The sequence below is a fragment of the Leishmania braziliensis genome, chromosome 6 (assembly GCF_000002845.2).
Source record: "Leishmania braziliensis MHOM/BR/75/M2904 complete genome, chromosome 6".
Taxonomy (NCBI): domain Eukaryota; phylum Euglenozoa; class Kinetoplastea; order Trypanosomatida; family Trypanosomatidae; genus Leishmania; species Leishmania braziliensis.
The window spans coordinates 336533-361201 of record NC_009276.2 but is presented as its reverse complement, the minus strand read 5'-3'; the positions used below and the strand labels follow the sequence as shown (position 1 = coordinate 361201).

General features: G+C 61.5%; 3 protein-coding genes across 3 annotated transcripts; all 3 read right to left on the bottom strand.

Moving 5' to 3' along the window:
• Nucleotides 1-247: 247 nt before the first annotated feature.
• PRMT7 (putative arginine N-methyltransferase, type III) lies at nt 248-1528 on the bottom strand (the record flags this gene model as incomplete). Its single annotated transcript, XM_001561968.1, has 1 exon — nt 248-1528. The coding sequence occupies one exon, from the start codon at nt 1526-1528 to the stop codon at nt 248-250; it is 1281 nt and encodes a 426-aa protein (XP_001562018.1).
• A 1839-nt stretch (nt 1529-3367) lies between these two features.
• LBRM_06_0830 (dihydrofolate reductase-thymidylate synthase) lies at nt 3368-4933 on the bottom strand (the record flags this gene model as incomplete). Its single annotated transcript, XM_001561967.1, has 1 exon — nt 3368-4933. The coding sequence occupies one exon, from the start codon at nt 4931-4933 to the stop codon at nt 3368-3370; it is 1566 nt and encodes a 521-aa protein (XP_001562017.1).
• A 1283-nt stretch (nt 4934-6216) lies between these two features.
• On the bottom strand, nt 6217-16926 carry LBRM_06_0820 (conserved hypothetical protein; the record flags this gene model as incomplete). Its single annotated transcript, XM_001561966.1, has 1 exon — nt 6217-16926. The coding sequence occupies one exon, from the start codon at nt 16924-16926 to the stop codon at nt 6217-6219; it is 10710 nt and encodes a 3569-aa protein (XP_001562016.1).
• Nucleotides 16927-24669: the final 7743 nt, after the last annotated feature.

Sequence of the window (24669 nt, the reverse complement as noted above, 5' to 3'; positions counted from 1 at the left end):
CTCACTGCCCTTCTTGAGTTTGGCTCGCTTTTCTTTTCCCACACGCTAATGGGGCTGGCACTGCAGTACTCTTAGCGATGCAGCAACGCCGCAGGCATGCCCGTGTGCGCGCCCCCTGCGGGTGGGTGGGGGCGGAGGGGGGGAATTAAACGCTTACGCGCCGAGCGTGAACTCATGCTGGAGAGAGCGCGCCTATACTTTAACGGCCACCGTTGGTTCAGGAACGCCGGTGCGCTACTGGCCCCGCTTACTGTGGCTCGCTCTCCGCCTCGCTGGTGTCCACCTTTGACGGTGCGGTGGCGGTACCGCCACCTATGTACCTGAGACTCATGACAACGCGGTCGCTTGACAGTGCACACTCGAACTTATAGGACTCGCCCGAGGACATCGACAGCTCGGTGGGCATGCGTGCAGTCGAGCCGGCATCAATAAGCTGCAGCGCTTGGCCCCACTGCATATCGCGTGAGAAGTTGTTCACGGTATCCTCGGGTGCTGTCGACATCACCTCCTCGCCGTCGGTGGAGATCCAGTAGAAGAGCCACGCATGCGCCGTGCCGCTTGTCGTCGCCGTCACCTCCACCGGAAACACCTTCTTAAAGGAATTGCGCCTTGTCTCGGCAAAGTCGATCGTCAGCAGCGGGATCGGGTCGGCGAGGCGGCAGAATGGAACGGAGCACATGCGGAAGCCATACTGCTTGGTGAAGACGACGCTTGTCGTGTCCTGCAGGGCCATGACGTGCGAGAGGTCGATGCCGTTCCAGCTGGAGACAGCGCAGATTTGACTCAGTGTCTCGCACTCGATGGGCACAGCGTACTGAACGCCGTACTGTGGCAGTATCTTCGTTGTCGGTCGAAGTAGGCGATGGCGGGCATCAGTTATGTAGTCCAGCGCGCTCTCGCCCAGCAGCAGTGTACCAAAGATTTCGGAGACGAGGATGCTCGGTGGCTCCGGCAAATCACTTGGGGTGAGCTCTGTGCTGAGCAGGTTCAGCACCTTAATCTTTCCCTCCAGCCCGTTCTCAGCAATGTTCGACCGCGCCAGCGCCGCCATCTCTGACGACCCTTCCACCGCCACGACCCACTTCGCCTCTAGCTTCGCCGCCATCATCGACAGCAGACCCGAGCCGGCGCCGATTTCGAGCACGCCCGACTCACCAGGCACGATGTGCTTCTTCAGCAAGTTGTAGTAGAACTCGTTTCGAGGCAAGTCATTCATCATTGCATAGTGAAAGTCGTTTACGGCCTCGACGAGCACCGCTGGAACTCGACGCAGCCGTGGTGGCACGAAGATGTGCTGCTCGAAGCGGTAGTCAAAGTCCTTAGTGCGGTTGTGGTGTTTCTGCTTCCCCTGGGAGGAGGAGTTTGACTTCTGATGCTTGCAGTGGTTCGGGGAAGCCTCAGACGGGTACTTCGCACCTGGCGGTAGGAAGCCGATGGCTGCCTGCGGATGTGCGTGTGCGCTTCCACTCGCCGTGGGTATGGCCTGCTTCTTCTTGGGCCCCCCAGCGGAAGTCTGCTTGGATGGCATAACGCGTGCGCGTGCCGGCGGGCAACGGAAGGAGTTGTTAGACGACTGGGTGGGAGGGGTGACAGTGATGAGAAAACCCCGACGGGCGCGGTGCGCGGGCGGGCGGTGGGCGGTTGTGAGTGAAGCGGCGCTGTCCAAGCGTGGGAACGCGCGTACAGCCTTCACAAGTGCGTCGTGGGCCCTGGGCTAGGCGAGAGCCCGCTCAGAAGAGTCGTGAAGACGACGACGTGGTGGAGCTGAAGAAGCGCGAGGAGCAAAGAAAACGTGTGTAATGAGAGAGAAGCGTAGAGCGCCACAACGATGAACGCGCAGAGCCCATGGAAGGGGAAGGAAGAAGGAAGACGCGGGACACGGCGGTGGTGCAGTAGAGTGAGCAGTTTTACGATCACTATGAGTGTCGCGAAGCCTCAAGTGAGGAATGGGGTGAGGTCATCAGGTGAACGCAGTAAAGGGAGGAAGAGGAGGAGGAGGAAGCACCAAGAAGGGGTCCATGATGGGGCACGTGTAGATGGAGAGAGGCGGAAGGTAGAGGACGAGAGAGCGGTGAGACGATTGTCCATCGCTGCAGTGACCTTTACAAACGCGTAGATAAGCACAGCCACACACCCACATGCGTGCGTACTGGAGGTAAATCGTGCCCCCCATCATGACTGCCACAAACGTTCTGATTTTTTATCGCTCTTCGATGTGCTGACCGACCCCTCCGAGGCGTACTTCTCCCCACCCACCCTTCTCGCCCGCCTTCTAATGTCTGTGCGCGTGTGTGCATGTGTGTGCCTTCCGTCGCCGCGTGCTCCACACTGGTCCTTCACGAGAGCAGCACGAGTTGACGAGAGCAAGAGCGAGGAGGGGCGAAGGAGGCGCACGTTACGCTGTCGGTCTATTGAGTCATGATACTCTTCTCATGCATGCGAGCGCGTCCTGCACTGGCGCTTCGCTCGCTGGATTGTCCATGCTCTGTCAGACACTATCGAGCACGTCTACCTCCATGTCACACACACACATGCATGCATACCTACATACGCGCGCGCGTTGTGCCTGTTCAGCCGTCACCCACCGAGGGCCATGGCACGGCAAACCCCCGGAAAGAAAAGGGAGATCGCACGAAGAATTGCTGCGCCTTCCCTCTCTCACTCTCACTCTCACTCTCTCTGTGCACGTATCGGGTGTTTACTCACACAAGTCCCCTCGCGAGACGCGCGTGCAGGGGAAGAGGAAAAGGGGGGAACGAGTGAGGCAGTGCACTCGTGGGATGCGGGGGCTGAGGTAGTTAAAAATGGGAAAACACCAAATCAGCTTTAAAAAAGAACACAGAACGCGCCAGAGATGGACGAAGGAGGCAAAGGAGATGAGCTCCATCGGAGGAAGAAGGAGAATGTGGTGGTGGCGTCAGCGGGGCGGCGGCTGCCTGGGCATGCGTGGGGGGGGGGGGGAGGGCGGGGGGCATCTGGGCGTCGGTGCAGCGCAGAGCACTCCCCTGTAAGTAGCGGAAGCTGCGCGGTGCGTGCAACAAGGCCAGTTGAGGCTATCACCGGCATGCCCTCTCTCCCCTCGTCCCTCTCACTGTCTATCGCTCTCTCACAGCCCGCAACCACCACCACTGCGGCCGTCATGCGCTCATACCTGCGCCCACGAAGTCGGCGACGCACTGAAGCGATCAGAAGAGAGGAGTGAAAGTATCGATAAAGCGAAGCTCAAACAATCGAAAAACAAAGCCGAAACGGCAGCCCCTCCCCTCCTGGATGGGGCATGAAGAGGGAGTATCGAAGGAGCACCAGCTGCAGTCACTTGCGAGAGAGAGAGAGCGAGCGCGCACACACACACACAACCCCCCTCTCCCTATACGGCCATCTCCATCTTAATAGGCGGGTATGGCGCGTAGTCGATCACCTCCATGTCTGACAACTCGTAGTCCTCCAGGAACTCCCGTTCCCTCTTGAACACGAGGGTCGGGAAGGCGTTCGGGGTTCGCTCGAGCTGCACTTTCAGAGCATCGATGTGGTTGCGATAGACATGGGCGTCGCCGAGCGTGTGCACGAGTTCGCCAGGCCGCAGACCCGTGGCTTTTGCCATAAGGATGGTGAGCAGCGCGTAGGAGGCGATGTTGAAGGGGACGCCGAGCCCCATGTCGCACGAGCGCTGGTACAGCATGCAGGACAGCTCCTTCGCGTCCGTGTTCACGTAGAACTGAGCAAGCAAGTGACAGGGCGGCAACGCCATCTCGTGCAGCGCGCATGGGTTCCAGGCAGTTAACAGGAGGCGGCGGTCGTTTGGGTTCACCTTGATGGTCTCCACGATGGATTTGATCTGGTCCACCCCTTCGCCATCGTAATTCGCCTCAAACCCCTTGTACTGTGCTCCGAAGTGGCGCCACTGGAATCCGTAGACAGGGCCGAGATCCATCTCCTTATTCGCCGTCAAGCCGCGGCTGTCGAGAAACTCGCGCGAGCCGTTACCATCCCAGATGTGAATGTCCTTGTCCGCCAGCAACTGGGCGTTTGTTTCGCCGCGCAGGAACCACAGCAGCTCCTCGCACACGCCGCGCCAGAAAACACGCTTCGTTGTCAAGAGCGGCAGGCGGTTGTCTCGCAAGGAGAAGCGCATCTGCGCGCCGAAGAGGCTGAGAATGCCCACTCCGGTGCGGTCCTCCTTCGCAATACCAGTCTTCATGATGCGGTCAATCAGTTCGAGGTACTGCCGCTCCTCGTGGTTGTGTGGCACGTATTTTCGGATCTCGTACTCGACACCGCCAGTCTCGCTCCGCTGGCGTCCCTGAGTCCATGCCAGGTCCCACGCGGCGGCGGCGGCGTTTGTGGGCGGGAACGGGTAGAAGCGCGTACACTCCGGCGCCGTCGCGTAGATGCGGGTCAGGTACACCTCCTGCAGCTTCTCGACGCACGGCGCCGTCATGGCGTCGGAGTAAACCTGCGCGCCACCGACGCAGTACGCTGTTTCAATGGAGCTGCAGTGCGGCGGCCGTGCGAGGAGATGGAGTGCCTCGGCGAGTCCGCCGTTCACCACCACCAGATCCTGCGCCGCTGCGGTCCGCTTTCCCTCCGGCAGTGCCGCCAGAAGCTCGTCCACGGTGGCCTTCGAGGAAAGCACCACGTTCAGCCGACCCTTGAGTGGCCGGTACTTGAGCGGAACGCTTTCCCACGTCTGGCGACCCATCACGACGGCGTTGCGCTTCTTCTCCGTCGGCGGTTTCTTGTTGCGTAGCAGCGTGGTTTGGTCTTTGAAGAACGCCATGTCCTCCGGCACCTGCCACGGGATTGTCTTTCCGTCGCCGATGCCGTGCTGCTCATCAACGGCGACAATGATGGAGAAGCAGCGAAGGGAGGGGAAGGCAAAGCTGTCCTTCGTCACCGACATCGGGATCTTAAACCTCGCAGCTGCCCTGGACATCGTTTGCTGGTCCCAGGGAAGAACGGAGGAGGAGTAAGAGGAGTGCGATTGCCTTATCTATCAAGAGTGGAGGACTGTGTGTGTTGTATCCTTCTATAGGCCTCCGTGCCTGTGCGGATGCCCATAGGGGTGGTGGGGGCAATGAGGGGGGCTGTGGTCTATGGATTCCTTTCCTGTTTCTCAAGCATGCATGCGCACACGTGTGAAGGGAAAGGAAAGGGGGGGATATGCAGGGAGTGACTGAGGCGGAGTGACTGAGGCGGAGTGACTGAGGCGGGGTGCGTTACCGGGAGGGAGAAAGAGAGAGGGAGAGTGTGACAAGGCTGGGCGTAGGCGTCAACGAAACGTCATCCGCAGCTGAGCGGGTGGACAATGTAGGAAACAAGCAGCGTGGGCGTTGTCACACATGTAACCCCACCACCACCTAACACACACGCACACACACACACACACACGCACAGCAGCGGTGATGACGGACCCCTCCTCGCGTGGCCCGGAATGCGTGCCCGACACTCACACACCACACAAAAATGGCACAACTGCAAAATGCGCGTCTTGTCTCGGTGCATCTCGCAGGGCGTCCTCACGTCGTTTCCTGCGCGCGTGTGTGTGTGGGGGGGAGGGAAGGGGGGGGGAGGAGACACGAACGATTGAAGGGGCAATTAAAAGGAGGACTGGCACAGCACTCAAACACATAGACAGGCACTCGCGTAGTGGCGCATCGACTCACTTCATCGAAGAGCATCACGAAGCGGGCGATAGGAAACGAGAGAGACGCACACACGCACACAGGAGGCAGGGATCGATGAGGAGGAAGGGGGGGAGGTGGTATAGGGGAACAGACGGAGAGACAGCCACAGGGAAAGTGCGCACGCCGACATATGCAGGCGACTTGCATCAGCAGATGTGCTACGTCATCCTCCACGCACACATTTCCATGCACACCGCGCTGATGGGGGGGGGGGGGGGGGGGCACTCATTCACGTAACGATTGGGGGAAAAGCTGAAAAAAAAAGAGAGTACCTGCGCATCACCAAATCAGCGGACTCATGACCAGTCGCCTCCCTCCCCCTTTTAGTGGGCCACCACGACTAGTCGGAGGGCATCACGCCTATATACTCACAACGTCTGCGGAGATGAGCCTCGAGATGGCGGTGCAGCATCCGCCCCTTCATTGCTGAAAATCACTTTCACTGCGCACACAGACGTACACACGCAGAGTTTTTGGATTTCGACCCACACCCAACGACGACCGCCAGGCACCTCGTCGCCATCGACGAACCTCAGTACTCCTCGTCCTCGCCGTCGGAGAGAGACTTGAGAACGCACCGGTACGCATCCCACTCGTCGCGCGACTCGGCCACGAGGGCGAGCGGCAGCCGCAGCGACATACTTGTTGCCACCAGGTGCCGGTTGGGCTGAACGTTGTTGCCGCAGCTGAGCTTCCGCGCCATCCATCGACAGAGCTCCTCATACGTTATGCAGCCGCGGCGACTCTTGTTGACCATGCGGAACATGCGAGGCGTGTGGCGCAGCACGTCTAGCCGGTCGCGGTGGTAGACATCGTAGGTGTACTTGGAGAAGCTGTCGTAAGTGAGGGGACCGTAGTGATACGAAAGGGACTCGAAGATGGAGGCGATGAACGGCACGCTCTCGCGCGCGCACAGCAAGAAGGGAAATACCGTCGCCGGGACACCAAAGACAGCCTCGAGCGAGTTCGAACCAGCCGTCGTGAGCATCGCCGACGACAGGACGTTACGATTGTCGACGAGGAACTCTTTCAAGTAGTCCAGCTCGCGCAGCAGCATGCGCTCGTCATACATCTCGCGCTCCATCACTGCGTCGTATACGTGTGGCGCGATGTTGATGTCTCCACCGCCAAACCCCACGGCGGCCGCCGCAGTTGCGCCGTAGAATACCTCCTCGTCCTCCTCCTGGTCCTTTCCCTGTAGTTGGATCCAGGTGTACTCGGCCATCTCTTCATCCTCGAGGCGGTCATTATCGTGGCGCCGAAGACAGTTATGCTCCTGAAGAGGCGTGGGGCGGTGGGGCGTCATTGTTGCCGCGGTCACCGCGACAGACGAAACATCGTCGCCATCGCTCACCGAACCCGGTAGCACTGTCCGAGCATCACTGGCGCCGTTGCCTCCCTGCGTAGTCGCGCCGTTCATCCTCTGAGTTTGGGGACTAGAAGAGCAGCGTCCGTCTCGGTGGCTCCCGACCATCAGACCTCCTTTCCTTTCACCGTCGCGCACCGCGTCGGCAGCGGGTGTCGCACATGTCGACGGCGGCCCCCCATCAGTGTGAAGTCGATCAGTGGCAGTCGAGCGTAATGCACTCGCCGTGGCAGGTGGCGGAATTCGCGACGTCGCCGCGCGATCCTTCACAGAAGCGCTGGCAGCGCCGTCGCTACAGCGGCGGCGTTGCCCGTCTTTGCGCTGTGCGCGTTGACGACGACTGCGGTCTTGCCGGCGTCGAGTGGCAGTGTACAGAAGCCCATCCAGCTCCTGCACTTCTGCTTCGTTATCTGGCAGCCCCAGCGCGCGCCTGCCCCAGAGCGTCTGGGGCGCGTACACAAGCCCCAGCTCCGCTTCCAGGTCCTCCACAAAGTCCCGCAGGCTGTGGTTGTGGTAGTAGAGCACGGCATGCGCGACGATCTCATCCAAGACACGGACAGCCGGGTAGTACGGGTCGCCGCCAGCTGCAATCACGTCCATCAGGTACACCTCGCCGGCGAAGCGACGCGAGTAGCGCGTGGCCATCCACACCTGCAGAGGCGAGAGACCGAAGTGTCCGTTGTGCATATCGAGCCGCGAGGCGATGCACCACTCGTCGCCAAAAGTCACGATGCGTTCCCCCGGGAAGTACTCAGCGAGCCTGGCCAGATCGAACCCAAACTTTGCCCCGCTTGGGGTGAGCTGTGGCGAGGGCCACTGCGTGGCGGCAGTTCTATCGGTGGTGCCACCCACAGCGGTCGAGTGGCCGCGCGGCTTGGGCGTGAGGCCCACAAGAGATCCCACCCAGACCACAAACCCGCACACGCTGCTCCACAGCCGCTGTCGCCAGCGCGGTGGGTCGGTCGCCTCCGCTCCACCCTCCCCACCGTACAGCACGCCAGGTGATGGAGTACTCCTTCCTGGAACGGCGACGTGGCCAACGCCGTGTGGAGATGCAGCGTGCCGCCCCTCACTCGCTGCCCCTGCAGCAGACGTGGTGGAAGGGAAGAAGTACTCCATCCTAACACCACCGATGAGCCCCGCGTAGAGGGAACCGCTCGCGGCCGCGGCTGGGACGGAGCTGACGCCGACAGACTTGGCAGAGCCGCTGTCAGTTGCCTCCAGCAGCGTGTCGTGGTATGCGTGGTGGAGGTGCTCAAAGATGGAGTAAAAGTGCGTGTTGCGTGCCCGTTGTGCCTCAATCTGCTCGGCCTCCAGAGCGTCCATCGTGTCCTGCAGCCCGGCGAGATCGCCGTAATCAAGGTACGAGCAGCCCTCGTCTTCGGATGCCGGGGCAGCAGCGGTGAGGGTCGCGGAGAAGGCCTCACAAGCGTTGCGCACCCTTTGACCATTGGTACTTACACCTCCGCCAGCCGCGATGCCGCTGCCCTGGGGCGTAGTCCGCTGCTGAGGCGTAGATGATGGGGAAGAAGAGGCCCCAATTCCGGCTAAGGTGAACGGAACGTGCGAAGCGCCAGTGCCACCCGACGCTGAGCCAGGCTTTGAGTAGCATCCACTACTGGAGTCCGTTGCTATCTTATCGCCGCCAGACGTGCTGCCGTCTGCCGCGCCTCCAGAGTCGGAGCAGGCGCCGCTGCCGCAGTCTGTCTGTAATAGCTGAAGCTGCTCCTGCTGTTTTACCCATTGCCGCTGCTCTAGCAGCTCGAGAATGTTCTCGTCGCAGGGGGCCCGGATGGACGCGTTGTACAGAAGTGCCGTGGCATCGCCGTAGGTGTAGTAGAAGGAGATCCCACTGCGCATCGGGCCTCCTGCGACGCCCAGAAGGTCGGACAAGAGCTTGTTGCACTGCTTCAGACGGTTCATATGCGTATCCTGCGCGTGCGGCAGCGACGGTGGGGCGATGGTGTTGGGGTTCATGTCCACCAGCGAGTCCGGCATGTGCGGCGATTGCGAGGGAGAACTCCAGTTTTCGAGGCGACCCACCCCGCCGACGCTGCTCACTGCACGATGGTCGCCACCGCCGCAGCCGGAGAAAGCAATGGAACTGCCAGCAGACGCGTAGGCCTGAGTAACGCCAGTGGCGCTTGCCCCCAAAGCGTGGCTGCGAATGTAGCCAGCAGAGTTGTATGCGCAAAGGCCCGTAGTACCGGCATGGTTCGACCCTGCCAGCCCAACCGCTGGGGCGCCACCGCTGCCACCCATCACTGCCGCCCCCGGCATCGATGTCGTGGGTGGGGCGACTCCCATGTACCCCGCTGAGGCTGCGCTGTTCGGACCTTCCGGGTACTGGTAGAGCGGGTAGTGCGTCGTACCATACATGCTACTCACCGAGTCGGCAGAGTACGTGTACGGCAGTAACCCAGAGCCGGTTCGCCGCGACCCACTGCGTGAGGCCTGCAGAGGTTGCGAACTACCTTCAGTAGCGCCAGCCGACGCCCCTACAGCTCGTGGCAACGCCGCGTTGCTGCACATACCGGCGGTGCTTCTGACGTCCGGATCGCTGGTGCACGCGCCGTTGTGCGGCTCGCCCTTTCGAGCGCCTCTCTCCCCCGCCACTGTCATGGCTGCTGAGAAGGGGGCAGCGGCGGGGGCGACGGCGGCTCGGTGGTGGGGAGGGGTTAGCGGCCGCAGGGACGATGAGGACACGAGGGGGGCTGCAGTTGCCCAGACCTGCTGGCGCAGCAGCACTGCCTGCGGCGTCACGACACTATGGCTGTAGCACGCGTCAAGCGTGCCGTACATGCCGTGGTTGGGCATCGTGAGCGACGAGGTCGTCAGCGAGGCAGCTGGCACACCCCCATCATCCGGTCGCTCTAGCAAGTGATTGTGGTGGTTGCTCAAGCTACTGGTGTTGGCATAGTTGCTGATGTTGCTCTGCGCAGCACCGCCACCCACGGAGGGGTGCATTGTGTCCTCCACATTGAGCAGCGAGGTGGCGGGGATGGGCAACGCCGGGCTCTGCAGCAAGCGATGCGACTGACCGGTGTGTGACTGCTGCGGCAGCAGCGACAGCGGCACGTTTGCGTCCAGGTGGTTTTCCTGGCCACCAGCGGAGGCGTCAAGGCTCGCGTTGCGCGTAGTCGCAAACACCGCGGTGGATGCATCTGGCAGGAACGGCTTGGGCAAGGAGGGGGAGATGCCCGCACCAGGCGCGGGGGGAAAAGAGGTACTGAAGGTGGGCAGTGGCGATGGGGACAGAGGCAACGGTAGGGGGGGTGGCAGCAGCGACGTCGACGGAAAGTCACGCTCCGATGTTGAAATGGTGCCAGTGTGGAAGTCGGCGGCGGCGCTCATGCCGCTAACGCTGGGTGTAGTGCTGCTGAACCCACTAACGAGCGACGTCATCGTCACCCGTGTTGTCGCTGGGCACGTACTGAGGTGGCTCTGCAGAGTGTTGCTCGTTGAGGCGGGAGTCACCTGAGCGTGAACGTGGCTAACAGAGCTGGTGGCATGCCCACCACTGTTGCAGCTACCGTCGACCGGCGCCGCGGGGCTTCCGGCACCGGAGGTGGCTGAGGAGGTAGGCGGTGGTGTGACACAAGTGTTCGCGTTGGTTGCCGTGTGTACGGCAGTCCAGTGGGAGTTGCGGGTGGTGCTTGCAGACGCCACAGAAATTGGTCGGGCAGCGCTGCTGCTGCTGGTTTTACCACCGCGATGTCCCTGAGGGGCTTGCGGCGGTGTCGGTAGGCTGCTCAGGAGACCGTTCTCTGGGGCCGATGAGAGCGGTTGCGGCGGCGGAGACACTGAGAAGACCTTCGGTGGCGTCAGTGGCATGGTTTGGGCCGTGCCGGTATACGAAGTCGGTGCTGGTGGTGAAGAAATTAGCGCTTCAACTGAGGCGAACGCGCGGCTGCTACTGTTGCCGCCCTTGTCGCAGCCCACACCACGCTCGCTCGAATGCGGCTCCATCTCCGCGGCGTAGGATGAGACGCTTACATTCACTGCCCGCGAAGCATCAGAGGGAGCCTCAATGGAGACGCTGTTGGAGCTGCCGCCGAGGAAGTTAATGTCCACCTCCGTCGTCGGCGGCGAGATCTGCGCAGACATCGCAGCGGCGGTGGCATGGGAAGCGCGCACGCTCTGGAGTCCAGGCGGACGCTGCATCACGCACACCTGCCCGGAGCTACTCGGCTCATGAGTCCAGCACTGGTGTTGCTGAGCATTGTCAAGGGGGGCTGCGGCAATAGTGGTGGCGTCTCTGAGCTCCGCCTCACCGCAGCCGACGCGATCACGCTCGTCTTGGGAAAGGGCAGAGCCAATTTGCGCGTTGCCTTCTGGTGCGGCGTTCTGTGGCCGTGCTGAAGAGGAGGTGCTGTAGACACCACCGTTGGAAGCCGAGTAGTCGTGTCGGTACTGCCGCCGCCGCCGTGTTGGTGAATGGGTACACACGCCTGACTCACCAAGCGGCACTGCTGCTTCTGAGGTCCCTTGCCAGCAAGCTGCGTCGGCCCTTGAACATGCCTTACACACGCCATCGCTGCCCGGGGGCGACTCGTGCGAGCGCACGTTGCCTAAGCCACGGCAGCCACGACCGGCGGCCCCCACGCTGGCGTGTTTCACCATGGATGCGACACGCGACACGAGGGCTGCCGGGTTCATCGTCCCTGTCAACCGCTCCTTCAGACTCTCGCCGTCGCCTGACACGCGCCTCCGGGAGGTCAGGTTCTCCTTCCGCTGCTGTCGCTCTTGTTGCGCCCGTCGCCTCCGTTCCCGGCGCGCCTTCTGGCGCTGCTCCTGACGAATTCTCGCGGCGATGACGCGTTGGTTCTCCTCCTCCCGCTGCAGCAAAATGAGCTGTAGCGCACGCTGCTGCGAGAGAATCTCCTCAGCAAAAGTGCGACTGAGAGGGAAGCCGCGCGCGTGGGCCGTGACGTAGCGCGGGACAGCTGGTGGCAGGATGCAGTGCACCCGCATGTCCGGGAGTGGGACGGCACACACTCGAAAGGCCTTTTCTTTGAGGTCTCGCACCAGCGTCTCGCGCATGCTCTCGCGCCGGATGAGCACCTCCATCGCCCACGCTGGCAGCTGAACCAAACCACTGCTCGCTGCGGTGGTGCAGGAGTCCATTCGGTCAAGCTCTGGCGTTCTCACCAGCGGCGCTGTGCCGAGAGAAAGCAGCGTCAGTCCCGCCGGCCGCCGACAGGGACGGCGCTGCAGGCGGCCGGCGGCAAAGCCCGTCGCCGCCTCACCACTCCCGCCCAGTGACGTCAGTCGCCCCGTGCTCTCGGACGGCCATTGTGCAGGGATGCTCTCGTTGCCCTGCGGCAACGGCGTGGAGGACGAGGAGAAGGCTTGGAAGCTCTTCGTGGCCGGCAGTGCCTGCAGCATCGCTTTCGCTTCCTCGTACCATGGCTCCACGTGGTCCTGCGCGTACAGCACGATGGCGTCGAGGGCCTTGCGGGAGCGAGAGCCTTGCTGGAATACACGGAAGCGATAGCGTAGCAGCACCTGTGACTCCACCTCGCGCTGTCGCAGCTCCAGTAAGGTGAGGTCCTCGCTGTCGTCGTCACTGTCCTCCAGAGCATACTCTCCGCTGCAGTGGACAGGGACTGCATCGCGGATGTCACTCGGTGTCCGAGGACTTCGCTTTGCGGGACTGGCACCGCTCCGCTGCACGTCCATTGCCGTCGCAGCCGCACTCTCTATACCTACGGCGACATCCTCCACCTCCGAAGCCCTGCTCGATGGCACCGCCGTGGTAGTGACGCCGTCACCGACAGGGGTACGCAGCACGTGGATGTAGAACAGAACCTCCTTCTCTGAGATAATGCGACGTCCAGAGCCCGGCATCGTCGCTGCTCCCGCAGCAGCAGTGCCGCTGACGCCAGTGGCGGTGCCGACACCGGCGAGTGCGCTACCGCCGGCGCCGCTCAAGCCTGCCGGCAGCGCCCCGAGCCCGGACTGCGTCCCTAGAAGCGGTGACATCACCATCTGCGGCGGTAGCGCTGGAAAGCTGTACCTCTCAGAGAGGCGTACCACGACCTGAGGCGATGACGTCACCGCCCCAGGGGATTGCGCAGATGGTGGCAAGGTCACAGGCGACGCGACAGTGCCACCCGCCGTCCCAGGGGATGCACTGGCAAAGCCAACCCCGGCCGCACCGCCACCACCGATGAGACCCACATGCGGCGCCGGCGTTGTCAGTTTTGGGGAGACCGGCATTCGACAGAAGTGCCCCGACGATAATGGGGAGAGACAGTAGCTTTCTAAGCCAACGTTGCTGCCCCCCACGGCGGCCGCGCCGTGGGGGGGGTGGTGGCTAAAGGAGGTCACCGCGTTGTTGCTGTTGTGGCACTCGCCTGCCGAGCCCGGAACACCGAAAGTGAAAGACAGCGCGCGTGCGAGTGACAGAGGCGACCCCAGCGCAGCTCCAACATTGCCACCGGCACCGCTGTTAGCCGCTGTGCTGGTGCCAAGGCTCGTGCCGCTGCCTTCGATCTCCGCAGAACCGCCAAAGAGCTCAGCAGCAGCGCGTCGCAGCGCCCAGTCCTTCTCCTGCAGCACTGCCGCGCGGAAGATTAAGGAGTAGAACAGGTGTGCTGGGTAGATCTCGAAGGAGATGCGCAGCTGCGCCTGGGCTCTTGCCGCCGCCGTTGCAGCGCCGCCAGTCGATGGCGCGGACGGCTCCGGTGGTTGCCGCCTCTGCGGTGGCAGTGACATCGCCGGCTCAACTGATGAAGACGCGAAGCTGAGTGAGTTGTGGGGGTGCCCAGAGGACACGTCACCCTCGTTCCCCCCTGGCAACGCGGTCGCTGCTGTCCTCTCGCCGTTAGAGGTGCCGACGCAGGGCAGCACCGGTGTTGAAGGCCCTGCCGCTGCAGCTGCTGCTTTCGCCTGCGCTGGTGGCAACGGTCCTGTCTTGAGCTCCTCCATGATAATAATGTCGATCAGGCCTTCTTCGGACGAGCTGCTGTCGAAGTGGAGCGCCTTCCAGAGACTCGCCGCATCAGTTGATACGTCGTAGCCGAGAGGGGCGCGAATGACAGCCACCGTTGGCACACGCCCGGGTGTCGGCTCCAGCAGCTGCACGATCTTGTTAATGGCCTCGTCAGCCGTGTCCGTCATTAAAAGACCGCCACGCCTGGCCTCCGCCGCCGCCGCCGCATCCGTTGCGGCGTCGACACCTGGGGAAACATGCGTCGGAGTACTCCCGTCCTTTTCACTCGACAGCGCCGGAACAGCCGCGGTGCAGCCTCCATCAGCAGCTGCCATCGCGTCCGACCTTGCCAAGGACCACGATGGTCGATGCAGAATCGCCAGCACCTGGGCAGACGCGGCGGAGGTACTCTCTCGCCAGCGACGCTGGATCCAGCGCCATCCTCGCACGCACGCTCTGTCGAGAGCATGCCAGCTGCATCGCATCGCGAGCCATACGTGCCTCACGCAAAACTTGATTGTCGCGCAACTGACGGTCACACGACGGCGTACCTGTCGCCGGCATCTGCGACACCACCGGCGCAGCCGCCCACCGCCGCGGTGTCGTCTGTAAAGACCTAGGTAGCGCAAGACGGAGTTCATGGAGCGGAAGAAGCGGCTGGCGTTGCTATGAGCTTTACCGTGTCCTGATGAGTGGTGTGCGCGCCCGTCGTCCGCCATGGAGCGGCGCAGGATTGACGACGATGGCGAAATGGGAGTTGCAGTGAAGGCATTCATGAAAGAATCGTTCGCTGCGCTAGCGGTACTCTCGCCAGTTGCACCGTCGCTGGCGTAGCCAGGCGACACGACCGACAACGCCTCAGGCAACAACTGCGAGCTAACAGGCGACCCGTTCACGCTGCGTCGAAAGCTAGTACGCGAGGAAACGCGATGACAGCCGCTGCTACTGCGCCGGTAGTGGCTCTGTTGCAGCGGCTGGCTACGACTACTGCCACCGCCACCGCTTGGGTAGTGCACTGCGCGTCGAGCGAGCATGGGGACTGTAGCGCTTGCACTGACCATGTCTATCGACGTGCCCGAGAAGTAGCTCTGGCCTCGCAGGTGAGCCGAAGCGTGATGGCCATAACTCGCCTGCGGCGGATGGTGGTGGTGATGAGAACGGTGGTGCACCAAAGACGACGACATCCCTAGTTGCTGCTGCTGGAAAGAGGTCGCATTCATCGAGGAGCCTATAAGGGCCATGATGCCACCGCCGCTGCTAGTGACGGTCGCGCTCATGCAGGGAGAAGAGGCAGTGTTTGTTGTGCTGGAGGCCCCGCCCCCAAGGCAGCTGTTCCCATATCGGTCCCCACTGCAGCATGCGGAGCTGCGCAGCTCCGCCAGCGCGTCCGTGACGTCCATCTCGGTCGAAAACAGCGGCGGCCCATACATGCAGGCAGACGCCACATATCGATGCAGCTCTTCGTCGCCCCCCCCACCGGCCAGCAGCGATGGCACCACCCCGGGCATGGTGACAGAGGTCGTCGCGTACGCTACCTCCGGGGAGCGGCGGCTGTTACTGCCGCCGAAGGTACGCGAGGGGGTCGTGTTCGCTCCCAGCTGCGTCGTCCCACCGAATGCGTGCATGCTGGTGGCCGGTGAGGAGATGCCAAACCACAGCGGCTGGACCGGGTAGCGGCTCCCTTGTGCAGCCATTGCGCCGGTCATAGAGTGTGGATACGAGGACAGTTGCGGGTTAGAATTCGATCCGAACACAATGTGCTGCGAGAGGTTGCTGTAGCTTCCGGCTGGATTGCTCGACGCTGGCGGGCTGTGGTGGCGTTGGCTGTGTTGCTGAGTTATCTGCGGTACGTTGTGGGAGGCACGAGGGTCGCCGCCGCGGACATTGCCATTGTCGAGCGTGGCTTTCACCCATGGGATGCCGTCGGGGCTCATCACAGAGCCTGTCGTCATGACCAACAGAGACCCCGCACTATCGTGCGAGGCTTCAGACGACGCCTCCGACTGCACGAACGACGGAGTGCTGATTCGCGAGTCGTAGCTGCTGCCGCTGGTGGTGCTGGTACTGGTACTCTGCGAGTCGGAGTAGTCTGAGTCGCAGGAACGGCCCATCGACAACGACGACGAGAGCAGCAACGCTTCGCTCGACGTCATCTTACTGGCCCCGTCCCTCTTCGCCACCAGTCGTACGTTGGTAGCATACGTGCCCTCATTGTAGCCGTCGCCCTCGCGTTGGTCATTGTCGTCAGCATCGGACTCGACAGCGCAAAACGAAGCGACGGCGCTGGCAGAGGTCAGCCCGCCACTCATCGTAGTGGGCAGCGTGCCGCGTGCTCGTCTTGACAACACCGCTGCCGCAGTGCGGTCGCCTCGATCCTTCGCCACAGTCGCCGTAGCGGCGCCGCTGGACGTGCGCTCGCTGCCTGGGACATGCTGCTCCTGCTGCGCTGGTGATGGGTTCATGGGAACGGAAAGACCAGCCTTCTGGTTGGTGGTCTCGAAGACGTTGCTGATAGCCACGGAGGCTTCAGCGGCTCCTGCAGAATGCCGCGTGGGCTGGTGGTGAGAACTCTTCGTGGGATGCAACTGCGACCGCATGCGCCGCCGCAACTGTCGGCGCTCCCGCTGCTGACGACGAATGCGGCGTGTCGCCTCTGCGCGCGCCGCCATGGCGAATGGGGTTGGGTCCCCAAAGCGAAACGGGCCATCGTGTAGATGTCGTAGCAGCGCAATGGTGTTGTCCGCCATCGGGCATGTGACCCGAGGCGGCGGTCGCGGAGAGGCGAGGTGGCGTCGCAGTACAGCGCCGGCATAGAGAAGTAGCCCCACCCCACATCCAATGGCAAGACATGTCCGTAGCCGCGTGAGGGAGGCAGGCGTGGTCAAGGGTGCCGACATCAAGGATGCTGGCAACGGAGAGGGCACGAATACCGTCTTCATGAGGAGGGGGGGGGGGGGGGCGAATGCGAGTGGGGAAGGAAGAAGGGCAGAGGTATCTGGCTGGGTGTTCCTCTTTGCGGCTTTCAGTATTTGATCGCTGTTCCCTTCAATGCACCTGCCCGCATCGCAATGGCGGCACCTCAGCACGCCTGCTCAGAGCTCGCACTCTCGCTGACCCAATGGAGCATACAGGCAGAAGCACAGACACGCACACACACACACACACACACACACGCGCTTTCCCCTATCGGTCACGTACGTCAACTGGCAAGGAGGTGAGAGGTCGCTCCCTTCGTTGTGTGGCCGTCGTCGACGGAGTCGTCCCACGCAGTGGCCCGAGAGGGGGAGCGTAACAAGGAGAGGGGCGGAATACTTACTTCACACGGATGCAAGCTCGTCTTCTCTCTCCCTCTCGTATTGATTCGTAGTTGAATGATATTCACCTCCGTGGGCGTCGTCCGCTCAAGCGTCGCCGCACTGAGAGCGCTGTAAAGCGGGGAGAGGGAGAGTGAGAGGGGGAAAGGGACTGATCGAAGCCTGGGTAGGAAACCCACGGTGACTTGCGGTGCGAGAGTCAGCGAGAAGAGGTGAAAGAGGAGGAGAAGGAGGGACGAGGGTTTGCGGAGAAAAAAAAAAAAACACACACACAAGAGAGCGAGAAGCAGGCGGCAACACAAGAGCACGTCTGTATCCTATCGCCAACCGTGCACAAGGCTTCTCCGTCGTGGGGTTGACAACAGCGATAAGTGGCGTAGAGACCCCCACAAGCGAGCGGGGGCGTGGGCGATACGCTTGTCGATCCACGCAGACGCTAAGCACGCGGAGGTAGAAAGACGCACAGACACCCGATAAAACAAGATGAACAAAGCAAAGCCGACGAATTCAAAGCGCCCCCCCCCCGATGATCGACCAGGCGTGTGCGTGTGCGTGCGGGTGTGGCTGGGCTGACTGAGAAAACGAAGAGGTGATTGAGGTTGTAGGAGACGTGAGAGATACAAAAGTAGAAAGCGGGCGCCTCTCACTCGCTCTCCACTTCTGTATGTTGCCGTTGTCTGTGTTGGTGCACTCCCGCTCCCTCACACACACACACACACACACACACACGGGGGAGGGGGAGGGGGAGGGGGGCAATCGCCTACAGCGATGTAGGCGAGTGTCTGAATATACACGAAAGCAAATGGGGCAGTCGTGCACGCGCGCACCGACGGTGGTGGGATGAGCGCGAGGGAAGACAAACTCAAAGTGGAGTGTCCCCACACGCACGCACGCGCGCGCGCGACAGAGGCGCAGACGTGAACGCTGACACTCCACTTTATAAAATCACCAAAAGAAAAATAGGATTTGCCTGCGACTCTACACTGAGCGTTGCTTCTCGCGTGCTCGCACAGACACGTGTTCCTGTTTAGCGTCAGGTGGGTGAGTGGGTATTGCCTTGAGAGATGATGGTGTCAGCCCATGTGTCCGCCATCCCCCCCCAGCGAGCAGAGGGTGATGTGGGTGGCCAAGACCCGAAAGATGGGGGAAGAGATGCGTAATGACCCGCACCGAAGAAGCCCAAGTCAGTGTGTGTGTGGGTGTGGGTGTGTAAGAAGGGAAACGGGGGAAGTGCAGGAGAAGAGAGGAGAAAACAGTGCCACAACAGACAAGGAGAGACATAGGTGTAAGCAGTGAGACACCCGCACAGAGAGGGAGAGAGAGAGAAATGCAAGTATGAAAGCTCACCATGCAGGCGCGTTGTGCGCTCTCGGAGTACAGTGAGGAAGGGGAGGGCAGGGCGGGAGAGGGGAAAATGAAGGGTTGAAGAGGGGGTCGGAAAAGGAAACGAAGAAAAAGGTGCCGCGCACGAATGACCCCGGCTGAGACAGAGACGATTGCCCCTGTCGCTCCATATGGGTCACAATGAGCGCAACGCTTAGTCGCTCCACTGCACAGCTGCGCATCGCCACCAAGACGGGTCAAAAGCAGCGGAACGCAGAAGCACCACACTGCACTGCTGCGCATCGCCACCAAGACGGGTCAAAAGCAGCGGAACGCAGAAGCACCACACTGCACAGCTGCGCATCGCCACCAAGACGGGTCAAAAGCAGCGGAACGCAGAAGCACCACACTGCACAGCTGCGCATCGCCACCAAGACGGATCAAAAGCAGCGGAACGCAGAAGCACCACACTGCACAGCTGCGCATCGCCACCAAGACGGGTCAAAAGCAGCGGAACGCAGAAGCACCACACTGCACAGCTGCGCATCGCCACCAAGACGGGTCAAAAGCAGCGGAACGCAGAAGCACCACACTGCACTGCTGCGCATCGCCACCAAGACGGGTCAAAAGCAGCGGAACGCAGAAGCACCACACTGCACAGCTGCGCATCGCCACCAAGACGGGTCAAAAGCAGCGGAACGCAGAAGCACCACACTGCACAGCTGCGCATCGCCACCAAGACGGGTCAAAAGCAGCGGAACGCAGAAGCACCACACTGCACTGCTGCGCATCGCCACCAAGACGGGTCAAAAGCAGCGGAACGCAGAACCACCACACTGCACTGCTGCGCATCTCTACCAAGACGGGTCAAAAGCAGCGGAACGCAGAAGCACCACACTGCACAGCTGCGCATCGCCACCAAGACGGGTCAAAAGCAGCGGAACGCAGAAGCACCACACTGCACAGCTGCGCATCGCCACCAAGACGGGTCAAAAGCAGCGGAACGCAGAAGCACCACACTGCACAGCTGCGCATCGCCACCAAGACGGGTCAAAAGCAGCGGAACGCAGAAGCACCACACTGCACAGCTGCGCATCGCCACCAAGACGGGTCAAAAGCAGCGGAACGCAGAAGCACCACACTGCACAGCTGCGCATCGCCACCAAGACGGGTCAAAAGCAGCGGAACGCAGAACCACCACACTGCACAGCTGCGCATCGCCACCAAGACGGGTCAAAAGCAGCGGAACGCAGAAGCACCACACTGCACTGCTGCGCATCGCCACCAAGACGGATCAAAAGCAGCGGAACGCAGAAGCACCACACTGCACTGCTGCGCATCGCCACCAAGACGGGTCAAAAGCAGCGGAACGCAGAAGCACCACACTGCACAGCTGCGCATCGCCACCAAGACGGGTCAAAAGCAGCGGAACGCAGAAGCACCACACTGCACAGCTGCGCATCGCCACCAAGACGGGTCAAAAGCAGCGGAACGCAGAACCACCACACTGCACAGCTGCGCATCGCCACCAAGACGGGTCAAAAGCAGCGGAACGCAGAAGCACCACACTGCACAGCTGCGCATCGCCACCAAGACGGGTCAAAAGCAGCGGAACGCAGAAGCACCACACTGCACAACTGCGCATCGCCACCAAGACGGGTCAAAAGCAGCGGAACGCAGAAGCACCACACTGCACTGCTGCGCATCGCCACCAAGACGGATCAAAAGCAGCGGAACGCAGAAGCACCACACTGCACTGCTGCGCATCGCCACCAAGACGGGTCAAAAACAGCGGAACGCAGAAGCACCACACTGCACAGCTGCGCATCGCCACCAAGACGGGTCAAAAGCAGCGGAACGCAGAAGCACCACACTGCACTGCTGCGCATCGCCACCAAGACGGGTCAAAAGCAGCGGAACGCAGAAGCACCACACTGCACAGCTGCGCATCGCCACCAAGACGGGTCAAAAGCAGCGGAACGCAGAAGCACCACACTGCACAGCTGCGCATCGCCACCAAGACGGGTCAAAAGCAGCGGAACGCAGAAGCACCACACTGCACTGCTGCGCATCGCCACCAAGACGGGTCAAAAGCAGCGGAACGCAGAACCACCACACTGCACTGCTGCGCATCTCTACCAAGACGGGTCAAAAGCAGCGGAACGCAGAAGCACCACACTGCACAGCTGCGCATCTCTACCAAGACGGGTCAAAAGCAGCGGAACGCAGAAGCACCACACTGCACAGCTGCGCATCGCCACCAAGACGGGTCAAAAGCAGCGGAACGCAGAAGCACCACACTGCACAGCTGCGCATCGCCACCAAGACGGGTCAAAAGCAGCGGAACGCAGAAGCACCACACTGCACAGCTGCGCATCGCCACCAAGACGGGTCAAAAGCAGCGGAACGCAGAAGCACCACACTGCACAGCTGCGCATCGCCACCAAGACGGGTCAAAAGCAGCGGAACGCAGAAGCACCACACTGCACAGCTGCGCATCGCCACCAAGACGGGTCAAAAGCAGCGGAACGCAGAAGCACCACACTGCACTGCTGCGCATCGCCACCAAGACGGGTCAAAAGCAGCGGAACGCAGAAGCACCACACTGCACTGCTGCGCATCGCCACCAAGACGGGTCAAAAGCAGCGGAACGCAGAAGCACCACACTGCACAGCTGCGCATCGCCACCAAGACGGGTCAAAAGCAGCGGAACGCAGAAGCACCACACTGCACAGCTGCGCATCGCCACCAAGACGGGTCAAAAGCAGCGGAACGCAGAAGCACCACACTGCACAGCTGCGCATCGCCACCAAGACGGGTCAAAAGCAGCGGAACGCAGAAGCACCACACTGCACAGCTGCGCATCGCCACCAAGACGGGTCAAAAGCAGCGGAACGCAGAAGCACCACACTGCACAGCTGCGCATCGCCACCAAGACGGGTCAAAAGCAGCGGAACGCAGAAGCACCACACTGCACAGCTGCGCATCGCCACCAAGACGGGTCAAAAGCAGCGGAACGCAGAAGCACCACACTGCACAGCTGCGCATCGCCACCAAGACGGGTCAAAAGCAGCGGAACGCAGAAGCACCACACTGCACAGCTGCGCATCGCCACCAAGACGGGTCAAAAGCAGCGGAACGCAGAAGCACCACACTGCACAGCTGCGCATCGCCACCAAGACGGGTCAAAAGCAGCGGAACGCAGAAGCACCACACTGCACAGCTGCGCATCGCCACCAAGACGGGTCAAAAGCAGCGGAACGCAGAAGCACCACACTGCACAGCTGCGCATCGCCACCAAGACGGGTCAAAAGCAGCGGAACGCAGAAGCACCACACTGCACTGCTGCGCATCGCCACCAAGACGGGTCAAAAGCAGCGGAACGCAGAACCACCACACTGCACTGCTGCGCATCTCTACCAAGACGGGTCAAAAGCAGCGGAACGCAGAAGCACCACACTGCACAGCTGCGCATCTCTACCAAGACGGGTCAAAAGCAGCGGAACGCAGAAGCACCACACTGCACAGCTGCGCATCGCCACCAAGACGGGTCAAAAGCAGCGGAACGCAGAAGCACCACACTGCACAGCTGCGCATCGCCACCAAGACGGGTCAAAAGCAGCGGAACGCAGAAGCACCACACTGCACAGCTGCGCATCGCCACCAAGACGGGTCAAAAGCAGCGGAACGCAGAAGCACCACACTGCACTGCTGCGCATCGCCACCAAGACGGGTCAAAAGCAGCGGAACGCAGAAGCACCACACTGCACAGCTGCGCATCGCCACCAAGACGGGTCAAAAGCAGCGGAACGCAGAAGCACCACACTGCACAGCTGCGCATCGCCACCAAGACGGGTCAAAAGCAGCGGAACGCAGAAGCACCACACTGCACTGCTGCGCATCGCCACCAAGACGGGTCAAAAGCAGCGGAACGCAGAACCACCACACTGCACAGCTGCGCATCGCCACCAAGACGGGTCAAAAGCAGCGGAACGCAGAAGCACCACACTGCACAGCTGCGCATCGCCACCAAGACGGGTCAAAAGCAGCGGAACGCAGAACCACCACACTGCACTGCTGCGCATCGCCACCAAGACGGGTCAAAAGCAGCGGAACGCAGAAGCACCACACTGCACAGCTGCGCATCGCCACCAAGACGGGTCAAAAGCAGCGGAACGCAGAAGCACCACACTGCACTGCTGCGCATCGCCACCAAGACGGGTCAAAAACAGCGGAACGCAGAAGCACCACACTGCACAGCTGCGCATCGCCACCAAGACGGGTCAAAAGCAGCGGAACGCAGAAGCACCACACTGCACAGCTGCGCATCGCCACCAAGACGGGTCAAAAGCAGCGGAACGCAGAAGCACCACACTGCACTGCTGCGCATCGCCACCAAGACGGGTCAAAAACAGCGGAACGCAGAAGCACCACACTGCACAGCTGCGCATCGCCACCAAGACGGGTCAAAAGCAGCGGAACGCAGAAGCACCACACTGCACAGCTGCGCATCGCCACCAAGACGGGTCAAAAGCAGCGGAACGCAGAACCACCACACTGCACAGCTGCGCATCGCCACCAAGACGGGTCAAAAGCAGCGGAACGCAGAAGCACCACACTGCACAGCTGCGCATCGCCACCAAGACGGGTCAAAAGCAGCGGAACGCAGAAGCACCACACTGCACAGCTGCGCATCGCCACCAAGACGGGTCAAAAGCAGCGGAACGCAGAAGCACCACACTGCACAGCTGCGCATCGCCACCAAGACGGGTCAAAAGCAGCGGAACGCAGAAGCACCACACTGCACAGCTGCGCATCGCCACCAAGACGGGTCAAAAGCAGCGGAACGCAGAAGCACCACACTGCACAGCTGCGCATCGCCACCAAGACGGGTCAAAAGCAGCGGAACGCAGAAGCACCACACTGCACTGCTGCGCATCGCCACCAAGACGGGTCAAAAGCAGCGGAACGCAGAAGCACCACACTGCACAGCTGCGCATCGCCACCAAGACGGGTCAAAAGCAGCGGAACGCAGAAGCACCACACTGCACAGCTGCGCATCGCCACCAAGACGGATCAAAAGCAGCGGAACGCAGAAGCACCACACTGCACTGCTGCGCATCGCCACCAAGACGGGTCAAAAGCAGCGGAACGCAGAAGCACCACACTGCACAGCTGCGCATCGCCACCAAGACGGGTCAAAAGCAGCGGAACGCAGAAGCACCACACTGCACAGCTGCGCATCGCCACCAAGACGGGTCAAAAGCAGCGGAACGCAGAACCACCACACTGCACAGCTGCGCATCGCCACCAAGACGGGTCAAAAGCAGCGGAACGCAGAAGCACCACACTGCACAGCTGCGCATCGCCACCAAGACGGGTCAAAAGCAGCGGAACGCAGAACCACCACACTGCACTGCTGCGCATCGCCACCAAGACGGGTCAAAAGCAGCGGAACGCAGAAGCACCACACTGCACAGCTGCGCATCGCCACCAAGACGGGTCAAAAGCAGCGGAACGCAGAAGCACCACACTGCACAGCTGCGCATCGCCACCAAGACGGGTCAAAAGCAGCGGAACGCAGAAGCACCACACTGCACAGCTGCGCATCGCCACCAAGACGGGTCAAAAGCAGCGGAACGCAGAAGCACCACACTGCACAGCTGCGCATCGCCACCAAGACGGGTCAAAAGCAGCGGAACGCAGAAGCACCACACTGCACAGCTGCGCATCGCCACCAAGACGGGTCAAAAGCAGCGGAACGCAGAAGCACCACACTGCACTGCTGCGCATCGCCACCAAGACGGGTCAAAAGCAGCGGAACGCAGAAGCACCACACTGCACAGCTGCGCATCGCCACCAAGACGGGTCAAAAGCAGCGGAACGCAGAAGCACCACACTGCACTGCTGCGCATCGCCACCAAGACGGGTCAAAAGCAGCGGAACGCAGAACCACCACACTGCACAGCTGCGCATCGCCACCAAGACGGGTCAAAAGCAGCGGAACGCAGAAGCACCACACTGCACAACTGCGCATCGCCACCA